This window comes from Caretta caretta, chromosome 6, assembly GCF_965140235.1.
Source record: "Caretta caretta isolate rCarCar2 chromosome 6, rCarCar1.hap1, whole genome shotgun sequence".
NCBI classification, from domain to species: Eukaryota; Metazoa; Chordata; order Testudines; family Cheloniidae; genus Caretta; species Caretta caretta.
Window position 1 is genome coordinate 15,752,737 of NC_134211.1, and position 26,952 is coordinate 15,779,688.

Below are 26,952 nucleotides of genomic sequence, written 5' to 3' on the forward strand. Positions count from 1 at the left end.
AGAAATCAAGTGTGGAGATTCTGGGTCAAGCCATTCTATTTTATTTTTCTAAGATAGAAGTTGGCAAAAAATAATAGTAAACTTTCAGTGCAAACCTCTGATCTTTTTCAAAGTGTTAGATCTGGCAGAAACCTCGCCCGCTCAAGAAATTAAAGAAAAACATGGTGTATTTTACTCACCCCTCGCCCATTTCCTTGTGTTCAAGTTCCTCAGAAATAGGCCATGTTTAAAACTCAAGCTTGCAATGGCTTAGGCACTGATCCAGCAAAAGCTCCACACATGTGCTTAACATTAAACATATGAACGATCCCACTGATTTTAATAGGGCTGCCTATATGTGTAAATCTTGTGCATAAGGGTTTGCAGAATTGAGGCTCAAGTCAGGACAAGCACCTTTGACGTGTATAACGAAATATGGTTGAGAAGCAACATATGCTGTTTTGTAGTAAAATGTTAACTGTGTAGAAATGGGCAGAACTCCAGCTGGGCTACATGTCTGGTGCGCTGCAAAGTGAAAGAAACACTTCTGCTTTTATTTAGGCTATATATTCAAATGACATTTATTTCAATGGCTGATCCCACAGCCGTGTAAGAACATTCAAATATATTTGAATCACACATTCAGATAAACAACTCTGTTCATCTGAATGTGAGCTCAATCACAGACCTCATTTAAAAGAAGTCCAAGGGCAAAAAACTGTTACTGCAATGGTAGGAATGACAGGGACAGATCCTCAGCTAGTGTAAATCAGCATACATCCATCGAAGTCAATGGAGTGCTGTTGAGTTACACCAGCTGAGGATTTGGCTTGAAGTTTCTAAATGCATAGAAGACAGATAATCCAAAGCTAGGTTTCATACCGCAACTGTAAGTTAGCCACATTGCACATACATATTAAGGCAAAACAGTTAACACAATATACAGGCATACAAATGTACAAAGACTCAGAGTTACAGTAGCTGTGGAAGCCTTAACATTCAAATTCCTTGACTTTTGTGCATTTCAAAATATTAACCAGAACCACACTGATGCAAGGTGTTTTGCATCTCCTCTTTATTGTGCTTCTTTAGACATAGTATTGGTCAAAGGTCACATCCAGAAAAATCATTGTAATAGACTAGCTAATTATTGCTGCATTTGCCTCTAGGCCAGAAGGGTAGTGAGTTCAAATCCTGCACTGGGCCTTGGGCTCAGCCGCAATGATAGCTCTCTAGTGTGAGAGGGGAAGGGGCCTCTTACTGTTAGTAGTGCTCTCTGATGAGACATTAAACATGGATCCCTTCTGTCCATCTGAGATGTGCAAATTAAATATCCCATGGCACTTTTTGAAAAGAGGAGGAAATAACCCTGGTGTCCGGGCCAACATTCCCTCCCTAGAAGGCTCAGTGAATAAACAGTAGACCCTTTACTGCTCCACATGACTGGAGCATTCGGTGAGCTGTAAATCTGTGCAAGGAACTGAGCCAGCATTTAAAGGGTGAACAGCTGCTAAGTGAATAATTAAGAGAAATGAAGGATAACAAAGGGCATATGAACCAAATTGGGGTAAGAGCAATCAAAGCATTGACCCTGGGAAATGTGTGAAACAGACATTGAAATACCATGTGTAGACATCCACAAAGGCATTAACACTTATTAGTGTTAATAATTATTATTGCTGTGCAGATATCAACCCACGTTCCATTCAAACAGCAGCTTAAACTGGCCCATAGGGTTGTTTGCTCAACAGGAGTGGGGTTTCCAGGCATCATCTCTAGACACATTGACACCTTTCCCCTCCTGATTAGCAGTGATTTCACCCATATAATAAACGCTACAAATTGGCAACAAATAAATAATTGAAAAAAGCCTGCTTGCATCCAAAACCTGCTCTTTTGAAGAGCTGGTTCAGGGAGCCGGACAATTTCTATGAACCTGTCTGATGAAGCTGGGTACTTGTCCCAGCAGCATTAGAATTAGACAGATCAACTAGCATTTTCAAAAGTGGACTAGTGACTTTTGGGTGCCCAACTTGAAATACTATAAATTAGCCTGATTTTCAGGACATTCTGAGCGCTCACCCTCTGACAGTCAGGCCGTTCCAGGGTATTTCAGGTAGGGCACCGAAAAATTTGGGACACCCAGACTCACAAGACACGTATGAAAATTTGATCCTGAATTTCTGGGTAGAGTCCAGAATGCCTGGTGGGAGGGAAATGAGACTCTGGCCCAGTCTAATAGTGAACATCACAAAGTTGGATGATAGTTTATAAGGATCTACATGACACAAAAGGAGAGGCAAAGTCTCTCCAAATGCGTGATCTGGGAGAATGGAAGACAGGAAAAGGTAGAGGTCACAGCGTTCAGTGGGCACATGTGCCAGGCTGAGGTGTCAGATTGGGAAAGTCTCCTGCAATAGCCAGCCCACAGCCTGTCATTCGGTCTTCACTTGCTAAGAGTCTTGTGTGATGGTCTTTCCTGTATTGCAGCAGGGCACCCTGATACAGCCAAAAAGATCCTCAGTAGCCACTGCAAAGCTGGAGAGCATTTTCCCCAGCTCTCTTCTGTAACCTCTCCACAGCTCACTGGGGATGACACCTAACCCTTTTCAAGGTGAACATCATTTTCCAGTAGCAGGAGGGCAGTTGTCCTAGTTGTCTTTTGCATCCAGCTAAAAATAGAAAGAACGTTCATGTCTCGTCAACGTGATTCACGTGTTCCAGCGTTCATCAGCTCAGCTGGTGACACTCAGGCCAAAAGCCCAGGGTGAAGAGAAAGAGCGTGCATGCCACAATTAACTGGATTTGCTTCACTGAGTTACAGCAGCTGTGGCTGTGTGCTCTCATGTTACCCTCAAATGGCTTACCATGAAAAAAATCCTGACAAATGACTAATCATCCTTTCTGTAGACAACCCATAATCTGATAATGATTGTCAGCAATGTTAAAATCGGGTCTGGGATCTCCATACTACATCATGCCCCCTCACTGCACTTTGTTTAAAAATACAGGGCCAAATTCTCTGCTGGTGCAAATGGGCAAAACTGTACTGACACCAATGAAGCTGCACCCATTTATACCAGCAGAGTTTGATCCATGGAGTTAAATGCTCCACTAGATTAAAATAAACGACTCCTCCTAATGGTCCCTAATTAATGTTAGTGTAAAATAAAATAATAGCTTGCTCTTTTATAATCTCTCTTCTGAAGGTCTCAAAGGATCACCTGTGTCAATGGGACTTCTCAGAGGAGTAAGGGTTTGCAGCATTAAGCGCTTAAAACATTTCATTACTACCAGACTAGACGAATGCTTTTACTTCTGTTAGTAATAGGGATGACTGGGAGAGCCATTGCGAATGAACTGATTCTGTAAAGCAGCAAATAAGAGAACAAACCCACGAAAAAGCAAAGAGAATACGTTTTGGCATTTATAGGTTAATTTTATTTATGGTAAGACTTCAGAAGGAATCAATACAATTACAGAGCCAGATCCTCTGCTGGCACAAAGCAGCTTAGCTCTACTGAATCTCCATTGAAATCAAGAGAGCGATGTCAATTCACACCAGCTGAGGATCTGACCCACAGTGAATATTCTGTAAAATGAATGAAGTTTAATACTGTGAGACTTCATGACAGCCTCTGCTCTGAAAACTGAGAGGAGGAAAAAAGCCACCACTTTTGTGTGTTTATAATGTGTGCAAATTAGTTTGGCACACGTCAGGGGTATTTCTCTTGGCATGGAGAGTCATACTGGTAACTTTCCAGTCCTTCAGAATCACTATGGAACTTTTGCAGTCTGCGCCCCAGAGTGCATGTTATCCTGGACTTGGCATCTGATCAAAAGTCTGTTGAAGTCAATGGGAGTCTTCACATTGATTTCACTAGGCTTTGGATCAGGCTTTTGATGATTTGACTTTTAAATGCATCTAACCCTAACCCTTTCTGGTTTTTGTATGCTTCCTAGCTGCACAGCTGTTGTCTCTGGTAAATTGATTTCTGGCTTAGGCAAGTCTCCATCACCCTATTCACTCCTTTAGGGGTTGAAAAGTCTATTTGGATATGCATCAGTAAATAAATAGAACAGGCTTCCCTTAAAACAGCTTGTACTTTTTAAATATCAACATAATTCTAGATCAGGATGACCTAGATATTCAGCTAAATAACATTAAACCATTCCATCATTAGGGAACTATACTTCACAGTCTTGGTCTTTTCTTTGCTTGGTTGAGACAAGTCTGATGTTGGCTGAAAATGTATTTAACAACCCCGGCTACTTCCTTATCTTCCGATATAAACCCTCTGCGTTCGTTGCTAAATGCCCTAGTGGTTTATTTTATCCTTTGGAATGTGTTCTCCCTTCCTCCCTCCCGGGTACAGAGTGTAGACATGAAGATGGCTTCTATGTAACTTTCTGGTCACCACAATTCCTAGTACCTGTTGGCACTGGAATCTTTTTTTGACACAAAACATGACGAGGTTGAGGGAGGCCTCCATGAGCCATTCATACCTTTTCTGTTTCCCTCCGGATTAGCTCCTGCATCTCCTCCTTCCAGCCCATCAGCTCCACAAACGTCTCCACCCCACTGATCACATCTCCCAGCAGGGCCACATCATTGTACTGCGGCTGGTACGCAAATGGTCCCACCAGGTCTCGATTGATCAGCACACGAGGAATAGAGCTGCGGACTGCATCTGCCAGACTGGCAAAGGGCTGCACCTAAAAAATCCCCCCCCAAGGAGCAAAGAAACAGAGAGCTTCATCCCAGGAGTGGAGGCAGCAGGGGAGTCCATACCCCACACAAAATGAATTCACTGCACTCCACAAACTGAACCTTAGGGACTCAAAATGCAGGGTCTCAGAAGGCTCTACCACACCAGGGGGCCCAAAACCTCGCAGCCTGACTTTTCCATACTACACAGACCCTCCATTTAATACCAAAGTTTACACGGCATCTCATAACCTGGACAAGCTGACTGAGAGGAATATCCCAGACAAAAGCTATTATCTACTGTACCCCCTGCTGGCACATCATTGAATTGGCAGAGGGCATCCCTCCAGCAGAGTCCACCCCAGTTATTACTGATACCTCCTCAAGTATCCACAAAACTCATCTCTTCCACCCACAGAGGTCCATCCCCACATCCTTACCCTGAGCTCCATGGACCTTGTCTAGCTGCCTTCTGTTTCCATATACCCACACACAGAGTCTGAGCACTCTGCTTCTCACCCTGTGTCCTCAAATTCCTCTCTTCATTTTCCTGATGCCTGAATCACCCCCACCCCATTCCCCCCAATGCCCTGTTCAATTTTGTACTATTTCCCCAAGTCCCGAAGTGCTGAATCCCTGTAGCCCTCTCATGATCTATGTCACAGACCTCGAGGGAGGTTCCAATGATAAAGAGCACGTCTGCCATGGGGAAATCTGTCACATGCAGGAAGAACCGGCGTGGGAGCTCCTCTCCAAAGAAAACAATGTCAGGTTTGATGAGTCCAGTGCAGACTGGGCAGTGGGGGATTTTGTCTGCCATCACATCTCCCTGAAAGAAGAAAACCCATCAGCAGCCACATGCTTTACCAGGCAACACGGCAACTCCACCATCACATCTTCCATCCATCCCACAAGCACACATGGGTTTGCCATCATATCACATTGTAACAAAACAAAATTTGTTCTGGAACAGGAACCTTGTCTCTTGGCCATGAGGACAAGGTAACTGGCCTGCAAACCCCCTTTGAATTTGCTTCTGTTGTCTCTGTGTTGATGCCCCCATAATTGCTACTCACCCTGAAGTCCTCACCCGGGTAGGATCTCCGACAGACAGTACATGTCGCAGTGGCGAAGGTGCCATGAGCTTCCACCAACTTATCAAGAGGGATCCCAGCAACTTGAACACAAGATGGAGAGAAGATCAACTCAGTACAAGGAAATTGAACCTACTGGCCCCAAATTCATCACATGTTTCAACAGCCCCATTCTCGTATTCCACCCCCCCCTTGTCTTTTCCCTGCAGTCCATCAAGGAGAGCCAGGAAGAGAACACTCACCTCTTTCCAGCCCATCGATGTTCTGGGTGTACAGACGCAGAAGGAGCCCCTTGTCATGCAGGAGTCGCAAGAAGTAATGGGAGTAGTTGGGCCTGTAATTGCCAGGGTACAACTCCTTGGCCAACGTGAAAAAGGGCTTAGGATTGTGGAAGAAGTAGGCAATTTCAAAGATGGCTTCTGGATAGGGAATGTTGTACTGCTGAAGGTTACTGTACAGGCCACTCCCAGGAGACCTGCAGAGGGGACAAAGGGGCCTATCAGTCAGAATGCCACAGAAAACAAACCCAGCACAGGTTTCAGAGTAGCAGCCGTGTTAGTCTGTATTCGCAAAAAGAAAAGGAGTACTTGTGGCACCTTAGAGACTAACCAATTTATTTGAGCATAAGCTTTCGTGAGCTACAGCTCACTTCATCGGATGCAAGCACAGATGTTTCTAAAGAAACCGACCGCTAGAGCGTGACATATGACACCTCTCAGAGAGAGAATGACCAGATTCTTGAGCCCTATCTAGTTGCTTTCTGCAGCTGAGGCAGGGCAAAGGAGCCTTAAGTGGGCAGCTGAGGATTTCCCTTGCATGTAAGAGGAGCCCCTCAGGTGATGTCAAACTGGCATCGCTGGCTCTACACCACCCAACTCCAGACCCCCTGATATATGAGGCATGTTCAGGATCTGCTGAGGATGGGAAGGGCCACAGCAAGTGCACTGTGCTGCAGTGATCCTGGGCTGCTGGAGTGGCCCCTGTTTCAACTCTAGCTTACGCCATGACCATACTGGCTCCTGGACAGCCCCAGACCTGGGGAAGTGCAGAGGCGAAACCAAGCAATAAGCACAGCTCAGCTGGGCCTGAGGATCTGGATCAAGGTGTCATATGGAGTTGGAGCTGCTGAAGGGAGCACTAATCTTAACTGTGGCATTGTCCAAGCAGGCCAGGGAAGGAGAAGCAGCAGACATGGTGATTTTTGAATGAAGTCTGGAATGCTGCTGGCATGCCACAAACTAGCACTAATGAGAGGGTGGTGGTGATGCCTGGAGCTGGGATCAGTACCCCCAGTACTAGTGAGAGGGAGAGGAATGGTGAGTGGCAGACCCCGGTGTTACCTAGGTTTGGAATATCATCAATTCCAGCTCTGGCATGGCTCCAATAGGCATCTGTGAGAGGGGTGAGGTGTTACCTAAAATCTGGGATGCCGCTGGGGGTACTGATCCCAGCTCCAGCCATCACTACCATCCGGTGACACTCCTTCTTCTGAATTAATTCTGCCACGTCCTGCAGAGTGAGCTTCCGGTTCCCACTGCCGTCTCCTCCTCTGCCGATCCCAAAAAAGCCTGTGGCAGCAGTGGATAAGGAGACCGGTCTGGCTCCCTGGATCCTGCTAGGAGCAGAAAGGAAATGCAGCAGGTAACAAAAGGACTCAAGCTGCTCAGATGGAGAAAAACATCCCAAGTGTTTCCTAGGAAGCCAGGAGCTGATCTTTCAATTGCAGGTTCATGTGCTATTGTTCGGTAATTGAGACGAGAAAACATAGTACCAGTTAGTATGAAGCCCCCAGCAGCACAATATATTCCTTTGCACTTACAGCCCCTTTCATACGAGGATATCAAGGCACTTAACAGACATTTATTATCTATTGTTTTATTGTGCTAGCACCCAGTCCTGGACCAGGACCCCATTGTGCTAGGTGCTGTACAAATGCAGAACAAAATGTCAGTCTCTACCCCAAAGATGTTTTCAACCTAAATAAGACATTAAGCCTCACAGCACAATCATGGGTGTATTTGGGTGGATTATAGACAAGGCTCTGGCGTTAAAGGATCTTTGAATCTCCAAATTAGTATACGATTCCCCTTGGCTAATGCACACGGGAGCCCCTTTTGTATCCTGATTGGCAACCAGAAAGCACTTAGGATTGTGTTTTCATGCTGCTCTGACAGGGCTGCCCACTTTAAGGACTGAAGAAACCTCGGCCCTCCCTGAATCCCATCCAGGATCCCCCGCTTAGTAGAGTCCATGTGCAGATGGCAGACACCTAACTGAATCACTGCTCAGCCTTAAGTGCGGAAGAGGAAATGAGAATCTACAATCCATCACATGAGAAGACTATTACCCCAAACAACCTAAGTGATGTTTGCTCATCCAGGGTGTGACGCTGCAGTCCATATGATTTTATTAAAATATGTTAATGATCTACTGAGTGTGGTCATCCTATTTGTATGAATGTATCATTCTTGTATCTGAAACTAGAAATATGAAATATAACTCTGAGGTCCTATTATAATTATGCAAAGTGTGGACCATTAATGGTGGTTTGGAATCTTGATGGCTCCCATTAACCAGGACAATTGACTGTGGATGGCTCTGTTTACTTGCAAGCCTTCCTGTGAGTCAAGCCAGGAAGAATGAAGGCTTGGGGTCTCACAGGACATGTGACTGTGTCACCTGGTACTGGAATCCATCTTAAACTTGGTGCTTTTCCATTTAGAAGGAGGGGTGGGGACTCAGAGAGACAAAAGATTCCCGCCTTGTGCCAAAGCTATAAAAAGGGGTGGAACAGAAGAAAGGGAGCTGTAGTCATAAAAAATCCCCTAGCTACCACCTGAGCGGGAACAAGGACTGTACCAAGGGAAAGGATCGGGCCCAGACTAGGAAGGAGTCCAGTCTGTGAAAAAGAGCTTATTGGAACATCTCTGAGGGTGAGATTTCATCTGTAACCAGTTTCTTAAATGTATTAGGCTTAGCCTTGCGTGTTTTGCTTTATTTTGCTTGATAACTTATTTTGTTCTGTCTGTTATTACTTGGAACCACTTAAATCTTACTTTTTACACTTAATACAATCACTTTTGCTTATTATTGAACCCAGAGTTAGTGACTAATACCTGGGGGAGCAAACAGCTGTGCATATCTCTCTATCAGTGTTATAGAGGGCGGACAATTATGAGTTTACCCTGTATATGCTTTATACAGAGTAAAACGGATTTATTTGGGGTTTGGATCCCATTGGGAGCTGGGTGTCTGGGTGCTAGAGACAGGAGCGCTTCTTAAGCTGTTTTCAGTTAAGTCAGCAGCTTTTGGGGGACGTGGTTCAGGTCTGGGTCTGGGTTTGCAGCAGGCTGGCATGTCCGGCTCACCAAGACAGGGTTCTGGAGTCCCACGCTGGCAAGGAAAACGGGCTCAGAGATAGTCTCAGCACATCAGGTGGCAGTCCCAAGAGGATCTCTGTGACCCAACCCGTCACTTAGGGCACTGACTCTGATCAGGGCAAAATCCAGACATGAGACCAGAGCCCAGAAGTTCTTGGTGACTCCTCGTGGTGGCAATTATTAGGTCACAGAATCACTGAATGTGGCCTCCATGGGTTGGACACTGTCTTCACAAGAGCATGGGCTTTTCAGCACAAGACTACATGTCCCATCTCTAGCAGTGGCCGATATTTCTCTTCAAAGCCTCTTTGCTGTTTGATCCACTCACAAAGAGTTCCCAGGGCAGCAGATACTACACCAGTGTGGCTCGCAGAGACAGAGAGCCTGTGCATTTAGATGGTAAACACTGTTCTCATCTTCAGGCTCTCAGCATTCTCTACAGTATCTGGTGAATTTAATTATAACAGCCTCATCTCCTCCTTCCTGGGAGTGGGTATTTCTGAGACAGTGAGAGAGTTTGATGAGTCCATGAGATAACAGAGCCTTGGTTTGTGGAGAATTATCAGGATTGTGCTCGAGAGTAACAGGGAACAGCATGAAATGAGAAAACAGTCGTACCTCGCTCCACAGGCAATTGCCATCTCTCCATGGCATTCCAGAGGCTCCCTCTGCAGGGAAGTTCCACTTGTGGGGATGAAGCCAGATCCCAAGGAAGCTAAGGGAAGATTTCTGCCCCCCATGGAGCCAACGGGCCTCCTGGGATGATTTCTCTGACTGCATATCCAGAGATTCCTCCAGGCTGAAACAAAAGATAACAACCTAGACCAGCTGACAATGGTCCCTTAGAAAGGCAGAGCCAGGGGTGACCGATTTAAAGAAATCTATCCAGAGTTATAGCAAGAACAGTCAGCTCTGTGCATTTACCAAGAATTATGGCATTACGAGTGACATCCCTCTTACATGCAGTGTAGCTGTCGCCATGTTGGTTTCAGGACATTAAAGAGACATGGTGGGTGAGGTGATACCAACTTCTGTTGGTGAGAGAGACCTGAAGAGGAGCTCAATGTGGCTCAAAAGCTTGTCTCTTTCACCAACAGAAGTTGGTCCAGTAAAAGATATTACCTCCCTCACCTTGTCTCTCTATCACTCTTACATCTCATCTAAAAGAGGGCACCTCCAACATCACTCCTAACACCACACTTGGTACAAGCAAAGCTGGTAGCTTGGCATGCCATGCAAAGTCAGCGCCTGGCTCTATCACTGAGAACCCCCTGAAAAGCCTGAGTCTCAGGTGAAAAGCCTGAGACCAGCCAGGTACGGCTACAGATTTAACATCCACTCTGCCATACACAGTATGTCATTGACACTGATCTCCCCCAAACTGCCAGCAAGCTCCCCGCCCCACACACTCCAAGCTCATTTACTGCACTTGGCTCTCCCCAATCCCCTCTGAACTCTGCTGCCCAATCCACTCCGCTCTCCCCCAGGCACCTCTGAACTTTGCCAGCCAACTCACCCTGCCCTTCCCCTCCCTCTCCTCGGAAGTCTTCCCAAATCCGCCTGCCCCCCCCCCGGAATATGCTGCTTACCTGTGAATCCCTGAGGACTCGCCGCAGGAAACACATTTCTACGAGCCGCGACTCTGAACCGTAACCCCGTCCCCAGGCTCATGCCCCTGCCCGGGCCCTGTCGCAGAAAGTGGAGGCTTGGGCGATGTGGATGCGAACGAGGGAGGCTGCTGTGGCTGCTTCCCTGCTTTTCCCTTTACAGCCCCCGGCGACTGGATAAGCGACTGTCTAGTTGCCGGGCGCAGGGCCCTCCGGTCACTGTCTCCTGTGTCGCCCCGGGACTGGCTGCACTGGTGACCTGGAGGCTGGAGAAGGGGGATCTAGGGCACAGGGCAAAGCACCTGTTTGCTTAAGGTGGTCCGGAGCCAGGCAAAACAGCTGAAAGGCTTTACCACAATGTCCGTAATAGAAGAGCACACCGCAGCTCACAGGAGCATAACCAGAGCTTGTATTTTCATAAAAAGAAAAGGAGTACTTGTGGCACCTTAGAGACTAACCAATTTATTTGAGCATGAGCTTTCGTGAGCTCATGCTCAAATAAATTGGTTAGTCTCTAAGGTGCCACAAGTACTCCTTTTCTTTTTGCGAATACAGACTAACACGGCTGTTCCTCTGAAACCTGTATTTTCATAGTTGCTGTCACTTAGCTGTCCCTTGTACAAACTGTGTATAGAGGGATCATCCACTGAAATGGAGTAGAGCACAGCAAGCTTCATCTCTAGCTACACTATACAACAGTGTTTTTAGGTCAAGGAATGACTATGATTTTATTGCGAGTCTTGGGGTATTTCAGCAGTCCCAGCTGCTGGAGACAAGTGATGAGGGGAAAATTCAGCTTTAAAATCAATCAAACAGACAAACACATTTCTAGCCCTCATGGTAGTGGAGAAAGGCTTGAAAATCTGACCTGAGAGCACCCTAAAGGCCCCAAAAGCAGAAGGCAACTAAAAAGAACCAAAATGGTGTGTTTTCAATCTCATGATTTTGGGGGCCCAGCTTATGATTTTTGAACATGTACAGTTGGCAATACCGAATATAGGTCCAGCAAGAGGCGATATCCTGAAGAGGAAAGTGTCCAGGACATTGTAATTCACACCAAATCTTTCAAAATGTGCCATGGATCTTTCACGATAATGCGTGCGCTGAACCTTGATGTTATCTAATCTAAAAGGAGACAGCTCCAGCAATTGGGCACTGTTCCTACCATTCAGATATCAGTGTTACCATTCCTAATTTAGGCCTGAAATTAGCCAGCCTATTGATCCATTTATCAGTGCCCCAATAGCTCCCCTTGCATTGGTTCCCATCTATTTTATCATCCACTGAAATTAGTCAGAGATCCCCACCTGCAATTCTACTGCTGAGCCATCATTTTCCCACTGTAAACCTGTGTATTTGATTATTCCTATGTGAAATTGCTGCACCACATTTTACTGATTTTATGCCATTTTTAAAATTTATTTAGCTCTTACTCTATTTTAATTCGGTCATACAACAGTATTTGCTGCCCTTTCAAGCATCTTTGTATTTGTCCACGGCTGTCATTAGTGTATTCTCCCCTTCGTCCATTGAGTTGTTAATAAATGCACTAGGATTTCCTCCTTTTTAGCAAAGGAAGGGACAGAGGACAAATCAACTAACTGTCTCTGTGTGGTCATCTCCCCAAAAGCTGGGGGAAATTGGAATTTCAAGTAAAACAGTGTAATTTGTTTATTTTAGTATGACTTTCAATTATCTTCATGGTAATGGTTGGCCTTCACAGCAGGGGGCAGGGATAGAAGATGAGAATGTGGTCCTTTAGTGATGTGCTTAAAGTGGTCTGAAAAAAGTGGGGCTCTAGCATTATCTGGAAGCAGCAGCTTTGGTAAGGCTGCACATACAGGGCCGCCCACAGCAGCTCAGCTTTATTTTTTTTAGGGGGGCAGGTCTGTGACCCCTTGTCTGTTTGCACTGGTGGGTGCACCGTCCTTCAGGGGCTTCTGAGAAACATTGCTACCCTAAACAGAACCAATGGGGGCTCCAAACCGATACAGTGCCGAGAGCCCCAAACCCGTGCAGTGAGATGGTCCCGGCTGGTCTGGAGATCTCCGAAAGGTCAGGGCGCTGGGACACACATGGCATCCCCATGCCATGGCGCCCCGATGCACCGCGCTGGGCGGACGGGCCACGAGTTAGCGTTGGCCAAGAGCAGTTGGCGCAAGGCCCTGCCATGGCGGCACGTGGAGGAGCTGCTGACCGTGATGGTGCTGGGAGGGGAGATAGGCTGGGGGGATGGAAACACCCACCCCCTTGGCTTGGGCTGCCTGTGTCCCCCCGAGCCCGCGGCATGTTCCCTGGGTCTGGGGGGCGGGGTGGGGTCAGAGCCGCTCCACGCAGCTCCATCACGGCTCCGCGCTGCAGGGCCTAGGCCTAGGCCGCGCCCGTTGCCATGGCTACCGGCCAGCACCCCTACGCTCGCACCAAGCCATCAGGCCCAGGCCGCGCAGCGGCTCCCCCCCGTGGGGGGCGGGGTTTCGGGGCTGCACTACGCGGGGCCATACGGTACCCACCATGCCGCGCGCGCGCGCACGCACGCGACGGGGGTTCGTTACCGGAAGTGAGTGTGCATTTCCGGCGGTAGTGGCGGGGTGGCCTGGACGCCTGCTCCTTGGGGTCCTTTCGTCTCGTTCCCCCCCCCGCCCCGGTCTCACCCCCCGCCCCGCCCGCCGCCATCATGAAGGACGTGCCGGGCTTCCTGCAGCAGAGCCAGAGCTCCGGGCCGGGCCAGGCCGCCGTGTGGCACCGCCTGGAGGAGCTCTACACCAAGAAGTGAGCGGGCCGGGGCGCCGCGGGCCAAGGGAAGCCGGCCGGGGGGCCCCGGCACTGGGGGGGAGGGCGGCTCCCTGGTGTAGGGTGGCCGCCTGGGGTGGGATGGGGCCTGGCGGCCGCTGGGTGCAGGGATCACGCTCTGCTCCGGTGCTGGGAGGCTGGAGCGCTGCTCCCATGAGCTGGTGTTGCGGGGGGGGCGGGTCTGACCCCCCCCCGGGGGAGCAAATCCTGCACCTCTGTGCAGACCCACCCCACGCCCCTGTGCACGTACTTGGGGGGTTGAGTGCAGCCTCAGACGTGCACCTTTGCTCCGACATCTCCCCTGGAAATGGGTTACGCTGTGGGGGTTCCCAGACTGAGGATTGGGACCCCAAAGTGGGTCGTGACCCCAATTTAATGGGGTCGCTAGGGCTGGTAGTTAGACTTGCTGAGGACTCGGGCTCCAGTTCCCCCTCCTGGGATCGTGTAATAACTTTTGTTGTCAGAAGGGGGTCACGGTGCAATGAAGTTTGAGAACCGCTGGGTTACATGAAATGGTGGTACTCAAGAAATACAGTCCCCCTCGTAGTAATGCCATCCAGTACTCTTTAGTTAATGTCTTATTGAAGAGACACCTTTAACTTAAAAGCTACACTTATCTGATACCTTTTAACCTATAGTAGCTACAAAAAACACCTAGGATAATTATAGCCAATTTGAGATGCTTTTTCAGTTTTATTTTGTTTGACCGCACTTTATGCATAGTCAGTTTCATTGTTTCTCTGTTAGTGATTTGTTTCTCTGTGGCCTTGCTCACAGCAACAACAGAGAAATATAGGAAAATATGATTGTTGAAATTACAAAAATTGTCACAGATTGAGAAATGCATGTAGAACATGAAACCATACTTGAACTTTTTAAAAATAATTGACAGGTTTTTGAAATAGGCAAGAGATTGGTGTTTCCCTGTGACTTCTTGCTGCCTGTTTCTTCATGTGCAACATGAGGAAAGTAATATTTTCCCTTGGAGGATGTTTTGAGGGTTGATCCATACTACTTATGTGCTATGAGAGCTTTTGAAGAAAGCTGCACTCAATTTTTACTATCCCTCTGAACTATACATGAGGAAAAGGTTGAACACACATTTTTTAACTGAAGTCTAGTCTAGAATAGTTATTAGCACCAGGCTGCTGGTCCTGGCCAGTTGAGGTCTTTAACTTTTTCAGAACTAGTGCTGAATTGAGTCATAAATGATCCTTTATATTGGTCCTTATGGATTAATTGAAATTAGTTTTATAACGTTTTATAACGTTTGTCTCTGTATTTCAGTAGGTGGCCGTCTGATAATTTTGCTTATTGTACTGATGTTTGCTGATGCCAGGGGCCTCTTTGTTTTTGTATTTTCAGACTCTGGCACCAGCTGACTCTGCAGGTGTTGGACTTTGTGCAGGACCCCTGCTTTGCTAAAGGAGATGGACTCATCAAGGTGAATAGGTTGATTCTTAAGCAAGTGTCAGTGCAAAGATGACAGTGTGAACATTCTTGGGCTGATATAAAATAGGTGTGCAAAGGCCTGCCTAAATATTGTGGAATCGGAAAATATGCTTTAAAACTTCCTAACCGCACCCCATCTATTTGGGAGGGTCTGAATATGTATTAAAATGTCAACAAATAGATACAGTTTATTAGTATTAGAAGTTTATGGATTGGATCTTATATGCAGGCTTTGGGCATAATTTGACCATGTTTTACAAACATTCTAAAGCTTGAAATGGGTTAGATTTAAATAATGGCGCTGTAACGTGAGGAATGGAATGAGATGAGTTTCAGGTCTTCACAGGTCTTAGTTTGGTTCACCTGTGTTTTTTTAAAAAGGCTTTTCTTCAGTCTTGGCAACAAAGGGATTAACAGTGTGTGTGCGCAGAGTGGTTTTCCTGAGAGTTCACAAACTCAGGTATCAGTGCAGATTTCATTCCTCTCTTCCAATTTAGGCATGTCATCTTTAAGAATGCAACACACAAATATCTGAACTTACATGAACCTAGGTACTCCTGTGATTCATTTCTGCTCATTTCCCTCTTCTTTGCATTTTTATAACAAATTATGATTCACTAAAAAGACATTGACATCTGCGAGGAAAGCCCAGAGAGTTTGGACATGCTCTGCATGTTTCAAGTGGGGTGTGTAGAGAAGCCTGAAATAGCTAGGCTTTTATTGACTATATGGCTACTTAGTGGATAGCGACCCCTCACAACAAAGAGGTGTAAACAGACCTAGGTAACCCCCTCTTGGTAGAGACTAGTCTTGTCTCATGAATCTATTAACTGGTGAATCACTCTCCACAGTTGGGAGGAGATCCTGGAGACTGGTCTTCATAAGATGAGCAATTTTTGGCTTCTGTAATCTATTGTCAGTACATTTTAAATTTCTCCACCTATGGGTACAAAACTACTTTGAGGGAGGAGTTTATATGCAATAATGGGCAAGTTGCCTATTTCACTAGAATGAAATATTCTGTCACTAACTGGCTGTCACAATTTTTTTTTAACCGCCTACAGCTTTATGAGAACTTCATCAGTGAGTTTGAACACAGGTGAGATTGACTACTTGTACATATGTTTGTAGCGTGTGCACTCTTAATTTTAACTGTTCTGATGCTGTGTTGTTCATTTCAGGGTGAATCCTTTGTCCTTGGTAGAGATCATTCTTCATGTAGTTAGACAGATGACAGGTGAGTAACTTTTCTAGTATTAATGGTGACTTTTTAGGACTATTAGGCCTACAATTTAACTGGCTGATGGCAACAGCCAAAGCTTCAATGTGAAAATGAGGCAACCGGTTTGCACAATATTGAAAGTAAAAAGCATAAACTCATAGAATTTTACAACTAATGTTGAAATTACTGCTGCAGAAGGGACCTTGCTGGAGAGAGGGCTGATGCATATGGAGCCAGATCCTCAGCTGGTGTGAATCAGCATAGTTCGTTTACTTCAGTGGAAGTATAATGGCTTTTACTGGCTGAGAATCTGGCTCTGAGTTCTGTGCAGCCAGTCAAGGTACTTTCTTGTGGTAGGTTAAAATATTCTGCTGTTTGGATCCTTAATATGGTTTCCTCCTTCCTCCATGTTAGATCCTAACGTGGCCCTTACTTTCCTGGAAAAGACTCGAGAAAAGGTATTCGTGAAATCCAAGTTTTTTCCTATTTGGCACAGTTAAGTAAAATAGCTGCTGCATTTTGCATGTATATGTAGGTCTGTGCTGGTAGATATGTTTACGTCTGTGTATATATTGGAGAAGGCATATTCTTCAGTTCATACAATTCACTGTGAACAAGCCAACATGGATTTGGGAACACAGCAAGAAACACAACCTAAGTAAATTAGCACTTGTTGTGCTTTAACTGTCCGTAGTTGCCTGTGTGGCTGGAACAGTTATGTTTTTCTGATGTGTAACTGTGTTGTGGTTGCAGGTGAAAAGCAGTGATGAGGCTGTGATTTTATGTAAAACAGCCATCGGGGCTCTGAAGTTAAACATTGGCGACCTACAGGTCACAAAGGTGAGATTATGTTGGCGTTTAGGTTCTGTCCATTTGAGTGTACTCAGTTCCTCTGGATACCCATTATTTCAGCACTTGCTTAGCCTTTAGAGGCAGCCCCTCTCTTTCTGTGTCTGTTGTTGAATTTTGTGAATTTAAGTTTCTGTAACCTCTCTTAGGCAGCATGGGCAGGTGTCTTGGAAATCCAGCTCTATTTGGAAGACTGGAAAGTGTTTGTGTAGTTCTGATAACACTAGAAGTAATAGCCAGTGTTATTCCTTTAGCTGAGATGCTAGTGACATATACTTCTAGTGTATGACTATCACCACTAATGACCCATATGGAGCCAGATCCTCAGCTGGTGTGAATCAGCAACTGCCTCTGCGAAGTGCTAGAAAAACCCTTGAATTAACCCTTCTGTGTCTCCGAGTGCAACTTAGGGCTGGTTCTACGAATTTAGCATCATGAATGTGGTTTGGCAAATAGCTAAGAAGTACAGTATATCTCTATTTAGCTTCTTGGTTGAACTTTTTTGGGGGGCTTACTGACCTTATAATAAGTGGGGATTGGAGTATTTGGGTAAGAGGGAACCCACTTGAACAGATGGTTTTTTCCAAGGGAAGTTGTGGAATCCCCATCATTGGAGGTGTTTAAGAACAGGTTGCACAAACGCTGTCAGTGATGGTCTAAGTTTACTTGATCCTGTCAGCGTGGAGGGCTGGACTCGATGACTTCTCGAGGACCCTTCCAGCCCTACATTTCTATGATTATTAGGCAAAGTTACGATACATTATTTTCACCAACGTGAGCTGAATGGGGATCCCTCAGTTGTTCATGCTTTAGTATCAATAGAAATATGAAGTTTCAAGAGTTAGGAATTACACTCACTGACCAGTGTTTGTAAATATGAATGAAACTTTTTGGGAGAAAGGGAGTTGTTTGCTTTGTTCCAAATGCTGTTACTAATGTTCTCAGCTGCACTCTCATCTTATTCACTCTGGATGGGATTTCTGTACCAAACATGTGAATATAATTTGTGATAAGCTGTAAATTTCAAGACTAACTAAAATAGTGAGTGGTGGAGGTGAAAGGTACAGGTGTGTATAAAATGTCTGTGTGTCAAGAGTTGGACTTTCTCCTTTCTTTAGGAGACCATAGAGGATGTTGAGGAGATGCTGAACAATCTCCCTGGGGTGACATCTGTTCACAGCCGTTTCTACGACCTTTCCAGCAAATACTACCAGACAATTGGGAATCATGCCTCTTACTATAAGGATGCACTGCGGTTCCTGGGCTGTATTGATGTCAAGGATCTGCCAGGTAAGTCTGCCTCCTTGTGCCAGATATAGGGAACTGTAGTTTCCATGTTCATTCAGTCCTGGTCTATTCCACCAGTGTAGTCCAGCTGTAGACATGCAGGGAAGTCCAGCTTTCCTCAACATTGCTGCATTATATAACTCCATCATTAACCTACTAGAGTCCACCCAGAGAGATGAATTCTGCTTGCTCATTCATCTCAGGGCTACTGTACCCAAGATGTATGGGGGGTGGGGAGACTGTCAGTAAGGTAGGGGAGAGTAAATGACCGTTTCCCAACTCTTCTGATCTCCTTTGCGTCACTGGTATGGTACGTGATGGTATTCCTCTGAATTTCCAACCGGGGGGGCCTCTGCTGCAAGCAGATCACTGAGGTGGTCAGTGACCTCAAGTAGTTCAGACCCTCAGGCTGCACTGGAGTGGATTTCTGTCACACACTAATTCCTGCAGCCTCCAGTATTGGCATGGAACTGCATTTCACATGGATTAAGATTAGATTTGATCATGTTTGCAGTCTTGAGTAAATGTGGAGTTGATGATGACTAAAAAATCTGAAAGAGATCATATACACATACTGAAAGAGGGAAGGAGCAATAGGGTTGAAGCTGTCGCTTTACACACACTATTCTTCCTTGCAGTGTCAGAGCAGCAGGAGAGAGCCTTTACCTTGGGGCTGGCAGGACTCCTAGGAGAAGGAGTTTATAACTTTGGGGAGCTGGTAAGTAGACTCTGGGTTGTCTCAGCTGTTGAATGGTGGAAATTGGTTATAGTCTGTCAATAATGCTGTCCTGCCTTATTTATCACAGCTCATGCACCCTGTACTGGAGTCCTTGAGAACCACTGACAGACAGTGGCTGATTGACACACTTTATGCCTTCAATAGTGGTAATGTAGAGAAATTCCAGGCTCAGAAGACAGCCTGGGGCCAGCAGGTGAGTGAGTGATGTGGGAAACAACACAACTTCATAGTGCCCTGATAAATGCATAGACATCTGCTAGAATAATAAAATAATGTGGGAGTACAAAGGGACAGATAAGGATAATATACAACCCAAAACTCTAGTTTTCCTGACTTCCGTCCATGTAAAATCTCCATAACGTTTCTAACAGCACCTTCCCATCATAACTAGATTGATTAGAATAAATATATGAAGGTAGATATAAAGGATGGAAGAAAGAGAAGTGTCTTTTGTAACCAAGGAAACGAGCAGATTTCATGGGGTCTCCTGAGGCTCTTGCTGTGCCAATCTAACTTACCTGGCACACTTAAATATCATTATGAAGGTGCTATGGAAAACACTAAAGAGTGCCTCTCACATTCCCGGAACACCTGCAAAATAATGATTGTCAAATACTAATATTTCAGTGATTATGGAGGAAGCTGTCAATATGGCAATAGCTCCCAGAGATCTTTATTGTCCATCTAGACAGCCCTTAGTTAAGGACCATGATTTTGCATATCATGCAGAGGATAGCATTTAACAGTACACCATCTCCTTGTTACCACTATATGGAATGGTCAGCCAGCACTGGGTTTGAATCCGGGGCTTTTTAGCACAGAAGCAAGACATAGGAGAGAGTATTTACCTTCTGTGTGATTCGTTTCTAGTACATAAGATGTAACTTAAGAAGAAGAAGAAGAAACAAGAAGAAAAATTAACTTTTATTCATAGACAGCTGCTTAATGTTTTTGTTATCTCACAGCCAGACCTGGCTGCAAATGAAGCACTTCTCCTGAAGAAGATCCAGCTGCTGTGCCTCATGGAGGTAAGCTGCAAGCTGAGACCCTGATAGGGCACCCCCCTTGTCAGTTGGATGGGTCTGGAAGGCAGCCCCATGATTAACTTCCCTGTAGTGTCCAAGTAGATTGTTTGTGAGTTGAGAGCTGTGTGCATGGTGCTTTCAGTCTACTGCTCTCTTATATAGTTGCTCTTTAGATGTAAATCACTAATGGCAGCATTACATGATTTTGCCTATTGGTGGTGCTCAAAGACAAGTACTGTTGGAAGAAAGTGCCAGTGAATACTAGTAAGAAACAGCAAGAGCCAAAAAGATTGTTTTCAAAGACAGCATCTGAAGGGATGGTTCTTAAAGCATGTCCCAACATAACTTTAGAGCTGCCTAAAGAACAGCCCAAATTCTCGCCTGAAATGGATAAGGGTTGAAAACCCGCCTCATGCAAGGAAATCCTTTAACATCTAAGACACAGAAATTCTTGTCCTGGCATTCCGTCCATGTACAAGGCCTGGTTTCATTGTCACCAATGGGTATGCGGAGTCTTATGACACAATCTCTGACTCACTCTCAAAAGCTGCAGTTTTGACAGGCTGACTTATACTTCAGACAGATGGAGCTTAGTTAATTGTTTTACACATGAAGTGCTTCATTATGAGAGAGTCTAGTGCAGTGTTTCTCAAACCGTGGGTTGCGACGTGCAAGGCACTGGGTCGCCTTGCTCTGCTCAGCACCGCCGACCTGGCTGTTAAACGTCCCGTCGACGGTGCTGCCCAGCTAAGGCAAGCTAGTCCCTACCTGTTCCAACACCACACTGTGCACTGGAAGCAGCCAGCAGCTGGTCTGGCTTCTAGGCATGGGGCTCCTTCCCCGGTCATCGGCTCCGCACTCCCAGCCAATGGGAACTGGTGGTGGGGGAGATGTGCCTGCAGGCGAGAGTCCCACGGAGCCAGATGTACTGCTGGCCACTTCCAGGGCGCAGCGCAGTTTGCGGTGCCAGGACAGGCGGGAAGCCTGCCTCTGCACCCCGGCTGCACCGCTGACTGGGAGCCACTGGTGGTAAATCTGCGCCCCAATCCCTTGCCTCAGCCTTGAGCTCCTGGAACCCCTTCCTGCACCCCCAGCCCAGAGCCCGCACCCCAACCCCCTGCCCCAGCCCTGAGGCCTTCCCACACCTCAAACCCCTCATCCCCAGCTCCATTGGGTCGCGGGCATCAACAATTTTCTTCAACTGGGTCCCCAGAAAGAGTTTGAAAACCACTGATCTAGCGGTCCTTAAGCACTTGCAGTTGTGCCAATAACGTGATGTGGATGGAGAATTTCCATCTTCAGGATTAGAATCTTTCTTTGAGCAATTGTTTCCTAGGGAGCCTACTGTTTGGAGAGGTAGATGCGGGAAACTGACTGCTACTTACTTTACCGTCTTTAATAAAGCAGTCTTTTTCTAAAAATAGAGGGAGAGCTAGCTGCTGTTGGCCCTTTGTTATCAGAGCCTCTGATTTTCACAGGTAGAGATGAGGTTTGAGTCTGCAGGTACATCTACACTGGAATAAAAGACCTGCGGTATGACTGCGGCCAGCCCAGGTCAGCTAGCTTGGGCTTCGAGGTTAAAAACAGCTGTGTAGGTGTTTAGGCTTGGGATGGAGTCTGGGCTCTAGGACCCTCCCCCTTGCAGGGTCCCAGAGCTCGGACCCCAGCCCAAACATCTGCAGAGCAATTTTACGCCTCTGCAGCCTGAGCCCCCGAAGCTAAAGTCAGCTGACCTGGGCCCGCCATGTTTAATTGCTGTGTTGGCATACCCTGTGGCATACCCTGTGGCTTCTGGAGGACAGTACTAGGGAGACGCCATACATCTTCGGAGAAGAAGTCTGAAGAGTGCTGAATTTCTGCTTGCCTTTAGATGACTTTCACCCGACCAGCCAATCACAGACAGCTCACTTTTGAAGAGATTGCTAAAAGTGCCAAAGTCACCGTGAATGAGGTGAGTTGTGTTAATGCTAATGATGACAATAAGTAACTTGCATGTGAAATTCCTAACAGTATCCGCTGAACAGGTTCATTTCTATATGTTGTAAATAGTGAGGAAAAGAAATTCACCGCATTAATGTTCACAAATTAACTGCGAAGAATCCTCTGGCTGTAGAGGAAGAATGAATTGCCATCTCCTGCCCTCTGTCTCAGATACAGGTGGCCCTTGCGTTCCTTAGTAGAACAAGCTTGCACAGTTTTAATTCCTGTGGTTCCAGATGTTTGTATAGAATGCTGCCCAGCTTGGTCAGAGTGATCTGTCGTGGAGATAGTTGCCTTGCGCCACTCTTCAGTTTAGTTTTGTCATGTGGCGAACAGTAGTCTGACTGTTTATAAGATAACTCAATTTAAAAGAATTGGGAGTCTGGGAAAAGTGACTGGTTCTTAATCCCTTTTTCTTCTCTTCAGGTGGAACTGCTGGTGATGAAGGCGCTCTCAGTAGGGTTAGTAAAGGGCAGTATTGATGAAGTGGATAAGAAAGTGCACATGACTTGGGTCCAACCGCGTGTGCTGGATTTACAGCAGGTAATGTCAGCTGAAATACTTAACCAACGTTAACTCACCTTCCTTTCGATCTGTGATTGGCCTGAATACTGACATGAGAGCTGTTAATAAGATTGTAGTTCTCAGACCTTGACTCTGCCCATTTCTTGCAGTGGTTTGGAGAAGAGAGTTAGCAAAGGTTCCCCCTCCAGAGGAAAACACTATTTGAAAAGTTCTCCTGTAGTGCTTAACCTTCACAAAATAACAAGACCTTGATTTCAACCCAGATATCCATAACTAAGCTTTGCAGTTGTACTCGCAAGCCTTCCTTGGGAACATGATGGATGGAATAAGTGTCTTTGAGATTCTGAGAATAGGGCCATGCAAACAATAAGCACATCACACATGCGCACTTGTGTATATAAATTGACAGAAACTTGGGTTAACGTAAAGTTTTTGCTTCATTAAATTTAAGGTTTCAGATTAATAACTATGCCATTGTTGCACATTCTCTATACCTGAGACCTTGCATCTAACAGGGAATGACTTTGGAAGAAAGGTTAAGAGCTAAATAGTCTCCCAGGGTTGGTACCTCATCATTTTGGGGCCTATGACCTATTAGTAAATGCTATAGATAACAACACTGCCTGAAGAGGGGGATGGGCTAGAAGACCTTATGTCTGTACCATCCCTCACTTCCATGATTAATTAGTTTTTCCCATAACAAACATGTAACAAGAAGGTGTTAAGAACTCTTTGAATAGCTTCTCCCAGATATTAAAAACCTTTAAACCATGAAAAACACTTGGCTGGGGAGAGGGAAATAATGTTGGACTTTGCTTTGAGTGAAACTGAAATGCACACTGCTGTCCTAATGACACACTATCACAGCTGATGGACTGCTTCATTTTACAAAACTTAAAATTATTCTCCCTTAAAATTTCCTCCCTTCATTTTCTAAAAGCTTTCTCAGAAACCCACATACTTAGAATCTTGGGGTCCTGTCACACCATATCTTGAAGTCAAGTTTGGGATCTTAATGTCCCATGTTTAGGGCCCTACCAAATTCACAGTCCATTTTGTTGAATTGGTAATTTTGTTGAATTACCCATGTTGAATTGGTTTCACTCTTGATAGTGCTTTTCCTGGGGCCCTGCCTGTAATCAGTCCCCTTAGCTTTCATGTTCCATCTTTAAATGCAATGGATGTGGTGAAAAATCTTCTGCTCCAAATTAGTTGAATTCAGTGTGCAGCATGCCTGGTCTCACTCTAGTGCCCATTCCTGGGCAGGTGCAATTGCTTTTCCCCTTCTATGTCCAGGCTCCTAAAGCTGTTGTGGATTTGCTTTCCAGATCAAGGGGATGAAGGACCGTCTGGAGTTCTGGTGCACAGATGTGAGGAGCATGGAAATGCTGGTGGAGCACCAAGCCCACGATATCCTAACATAGAAGACTTTGCACTGCCTGAGCGAATAACTCTTGCTGCTGCTGAAACTGGTGGTGCTCAGACCACTGACTCTGTACAGAATTATATTAAAGGGGGGGCTAGGGGAGGTTGGGAAGAACTACTTTTTGATGCTTGTACAGAGGAGTAAGTGGCCTTTACTGTGTAACCCTTTGGTGCTTAAGTCAGGAATTCCCTGTGCGCCAACGGTCTGCTGGCACTGACCATAGGAGCTCCTGTCCTACTGTCACCAAGGGGGATAAGGGCTCCGTAATGGTGGTTGAATCAGTCTTAGTGTCAAACTATTGCACTGGAGGGTGCTGGTGGTAGCTACATGGTAGAGTCATTAGCCCAGTAGATGGGTGCTTCTGTCCTAAACTGTGCTAGAGAGAGAGATGCCATATTCCCACTATCAGGCATTGCTGATGTGGTGATTGGACTTGGGGGAGCAAGACTTTCTCACCAGTAGCCCCTCCTCCCAGCAGCCCAAAGGCAGCATTACCAAGACACCCCACCTCCACAGTTGGCAGTAAAGGGAGCTGCTCACCCCATCAGTGGGTTTGCCAGGAATAAAATCATTAATTTAGTGCATTTGGTTTTATATCCTTTTTGGGTTTATTCTCGTCTTTCATGAACACTTTATTATGAAGTGTGGTGCAGCAGTATTGCTGGAATAAACTTCTCTGCCTTCCCTCTTCTACAGTTCTGTTCACGTGCTCTTGTGCTAACTCTTGGGTTGTGTCCTGTTTAAGGGGGAACTTTACAATCTAACTGAATAACGTAAGATCGTACACAGCATGCCAGGTGTAGTCTTCATTACAGATCAATACATCTGAACAATGAATTGAAACATTGGTGACTGCCAAGAGCAGCATCCAAGGTCCTGTCTTGTTAGGAGCTGTGTTTCTGACACGTTTCTCAACATCTCTGACTCTGTCACCCGTACTCCCGTGGAGTAGCAACTTTCTGTGAGGAAAGGTGACAGAACCAGGCTGCAGGTAATGAACGTTTTTCTAATACAGCTTTAAGCTTCATTGCTTTGGTTTAGTCTGCCTGTGTATTCTGGCACTGTCCATTGCTATTAGACTAGTGTTTAGTGAGTCACTTTTCCATAGTATTCCTAGTAGTATGGCAGGCTTGGGTCTTTCATGAGAGTGGTGGATTTTTCATACAGCCAGGAGAGAGAGCTGGTAAAGGGGCCCATGACCAGTCTATTTGAAAAAACACCTTTCTTGGGAGGAGTTGGAGAAGACCAAGAGTCAGCTACTTCAGCTGGGGGAATGAACAGCGCAATTGTGGGGGTGGGGTACAGGTTCCACATCAAGGAGATGGTTGCCTGCTGCCCTTGGCTATGATAGTACAAGCGCCAAAGTATGTGGCATGTGAGCATAAACACTAGTCAGGCTGATACCCAAGCAGGTCTTTAATCTCCGCTAGGTGGTTGGTGCTCTTTTGGGTGCGGCACTGACATCAGTGGTTGCTGCTGCAGACAGCAGCTGAGCCCCTTTTCCACCCATCAGTTGAACAGATGGTGTCAAATGAAAAATAAATGGTAGTGATAAACTTCCAGAAAGCTTTATAAAGTTAGCTTTAAACAGTAAGATCCAATACTTATATTCTTGCACCATGTGCTTGGGACAGTATCCTAGGACTGGCTTATTCTGAAAGCTGGCATGCTATTCACCAGTGCTTGTGCCTGTATTTCATCAAAGTATATACGTCAGATTTCTTCACCACGCAAAGGCTCCAGCCAGCACAGTGGGATTTCCTACGGTTGTAGCTCTGCATATGGTCTTCAAGTCTTTCCTCACACTCGTGACAAGCGCACCACAATATAGGGTGCATGTCAGTGCAACAATGGTGAACAGAGGTAGAGAAGATCTGAAGGTGAGAGACTTGATTAGATGTCAGCCTATACCAGTTTCTCCTGTGGAGTTTGTAGTTTGGTCATAAAATGACTTAATCCTTTTTACTCTGACCTCTGTTTAGTTCAATGACCTTTCCTGGCAGGGAATTCCTGCATAAATAGCATTTCCTTTGTTATAGGTTCTAAATTATTTAATTTCAGCATGTGGCCCCTTGTTTTCACATCTACCATCATGTTCCCTAGCCACCCCATTCTGTCAAACTCTATTTGGAGAGTCTGTGAATCCTCCCTTGTTTTAGCAACTGAAATAATTCTGTGATGTTTGCAAATATCATAGTCCATTTCCTCCTCGCAACCTTGTGCCATCTGAGAATTTCCCCTATTTATGCTCCAAGTCATTAATGTACCTAAGACTTCTCCCAAACCTCATTCCGAAGACACCCTCACTATGTACTGCCACTTCTCATGATTTAGTCTATGATGTACAGGTAAGGAGCAAATAACCATGCTTAGGAATATATTTTCTATCATATTTCAGGGTTGGGCTAAGTAGAGGGCTTTTAAAAATAAGGTAGAACCGCACTAGTTGATGCTGACAAAGAGCCACTGCAAAGTAGAGAGTAATGGAGCAACCATCATAAAGCAGAGTTAATGTATCACTTGGCAGTTTAGATTTAATTGCAATACTTCATTGCTTCAAGAGAGAATTAGGAACCTATTGAGCTCAGGAGACCTCATTACAGCCCTTTCAATAGTGTGGAGAGAGGGCTAGGTTTGGTGTGAGATAGGGATGCAGGGGAAACCACAGAAGTGGGTTAGGGAGTTTCCCCTATCCTAGTGAGCCATGGGCTTTTATTGTATTAACCTTTTCAAATAACTGGTAGGCTCCGTAGACATGATATTCACTAAAGAAACTAATCCCTGTTTGAATGTGATTAGGTGTAATGATAGAAGCGTTACTGCCCCCTTTTTGAATTACCCTTGCAATCGGCTTCCCTGGAACAGCCTTGGCTGTGTTTGCTTGGCACT

The 26,952-nt window shown here is 45.7% G+C and overlaps 2 protein-coding genes across 5 annotated transcripts; one reads left to right on the plus strand and one right to left on the minus strand.

Annotated features, from left to right (window-relative positions):
• Window positions 1-530: 530 nt before the first annotated feature.
• Window positions 531-11,131, minus strand: SIRT3 (sirtuin 3). 4 transcript variants are annotated; one of them, XM_048853741.2, is made up of 8 exons: window positions 10,751-11,129; window positions 9,780-9,960; window positions 7,196-7,396; window positions 6,024-6,256; window positions 5,764-5,864; window positions 5,355-5,516; window positions 4,486-4,695; window positions 531-2,651 (listed from the first exon to the last, which is right to left on the minus strand). In XM_048853741.2, exons 1-8 carry the CDS (start codon window positions 10,830-10,832, stop codon window positions 2,631-2,633), a joined length of 1,191 nt encoding a protein of 396 aa, XP_048709698.1. In that variant the 5' UTR covers window positions 10,833-11,129; the 3' UTR covers window positions 531-2,630. The 4 variants fall into 4 exon arrangements, with proteins under 4 accessions (XP_048709698.1, XP_074985379.1, XP_074985380.1 ...); XM_075129278.1 differs by lacking the exon at window positions 531-2,651 and adding an exon at window positions 3,398-3,571 and having other exon boundaries at window positions 10,751-11,131; XM_075129279.1 differs by lacking the exon at window positions 531-2,651 and adding an exon at window positions 3,398-3,571 and having other exon boundaries at window positions 7,196-7,393; window positions 10,751-11,130.
• Window positions 11,132-13,365: 2,234 nt separating this feature from the next.
• On the plus strand, window positions 13,366-24,758 carry PSMD13 (proteasome 26S subunit, non-ATPase 13). The gene is made up of 13 exons (XM_048853382.2): window positions 13,366-13,537; window positions 14,924-15,002; window positions 16,075-16,109; window positions 16,192-16,247; window positions 16,647-16,690; window positions 16,986-17,072; window positions 18,200-18,371; window positions 19,007-19,086; window positions 19,175-19,300; window positions 20,073-20,135; window positions 22,003-22,083; window positions 22,539-22,655; window positions 23,966-24,758. Exons 1-13 carry the CDS (start codon window positions 13,443-13,445, stop codon window positions 24,059-24,061), a joined length of 1,131 nt encoding a protein of 376 aa, XP_048709339.1. The 5' UTR covers window positions 13,366-13,442; the 3' UTR covers window positions 24,062-24,758.
• Window positions 24,759-26,952: the final 2,194 nt, after the last annotated feature.

Coding starts and splice junctions, on each gene's coding strand:
- SIRT3 (XM_075129278.1), bottom strand. CDS start 10,832: ATGAGCCTGGGGACGGGGTTACGGTTCAGAGTCGCGGCTCGTAGAAAT. Junction 7,397..9,779: donor GCAATTGCCTGTGGAGCGAG/GTACGACTGTTT, acceptor TTCTGCTCCTAG/CAGGATCCAGGGAGCCAGAC. Junction 4,696..5,354: donor TCATTGGAACCTCCCTCGAG/GTCTGTGACATA, acceptor GGGATTTTTTAG/GTGCAGCCCTTTGCCAGTCT.
- PSMD13 (XM_048853382.2), top strand. CDS start 13,443: ATGAAGGACGTGCCGGGCTTCCTGCAGCAGAGCCAGAGCTCCGGGCCG. Junction 15,003..16,074: donor AAGGAGATGGACTCATCAAG/GTGAATAGGTTG, acceptor AACCGCCTACAG/CTTTATGAGAACTTCATCAG. Junction 19,301..20,072: donor AGACAGCCTGGGGCCAGCAG/GTGAGTGAGTGA, acceptor GTTATCTCACAG/CCAGACCTGGCTGCAAATGA.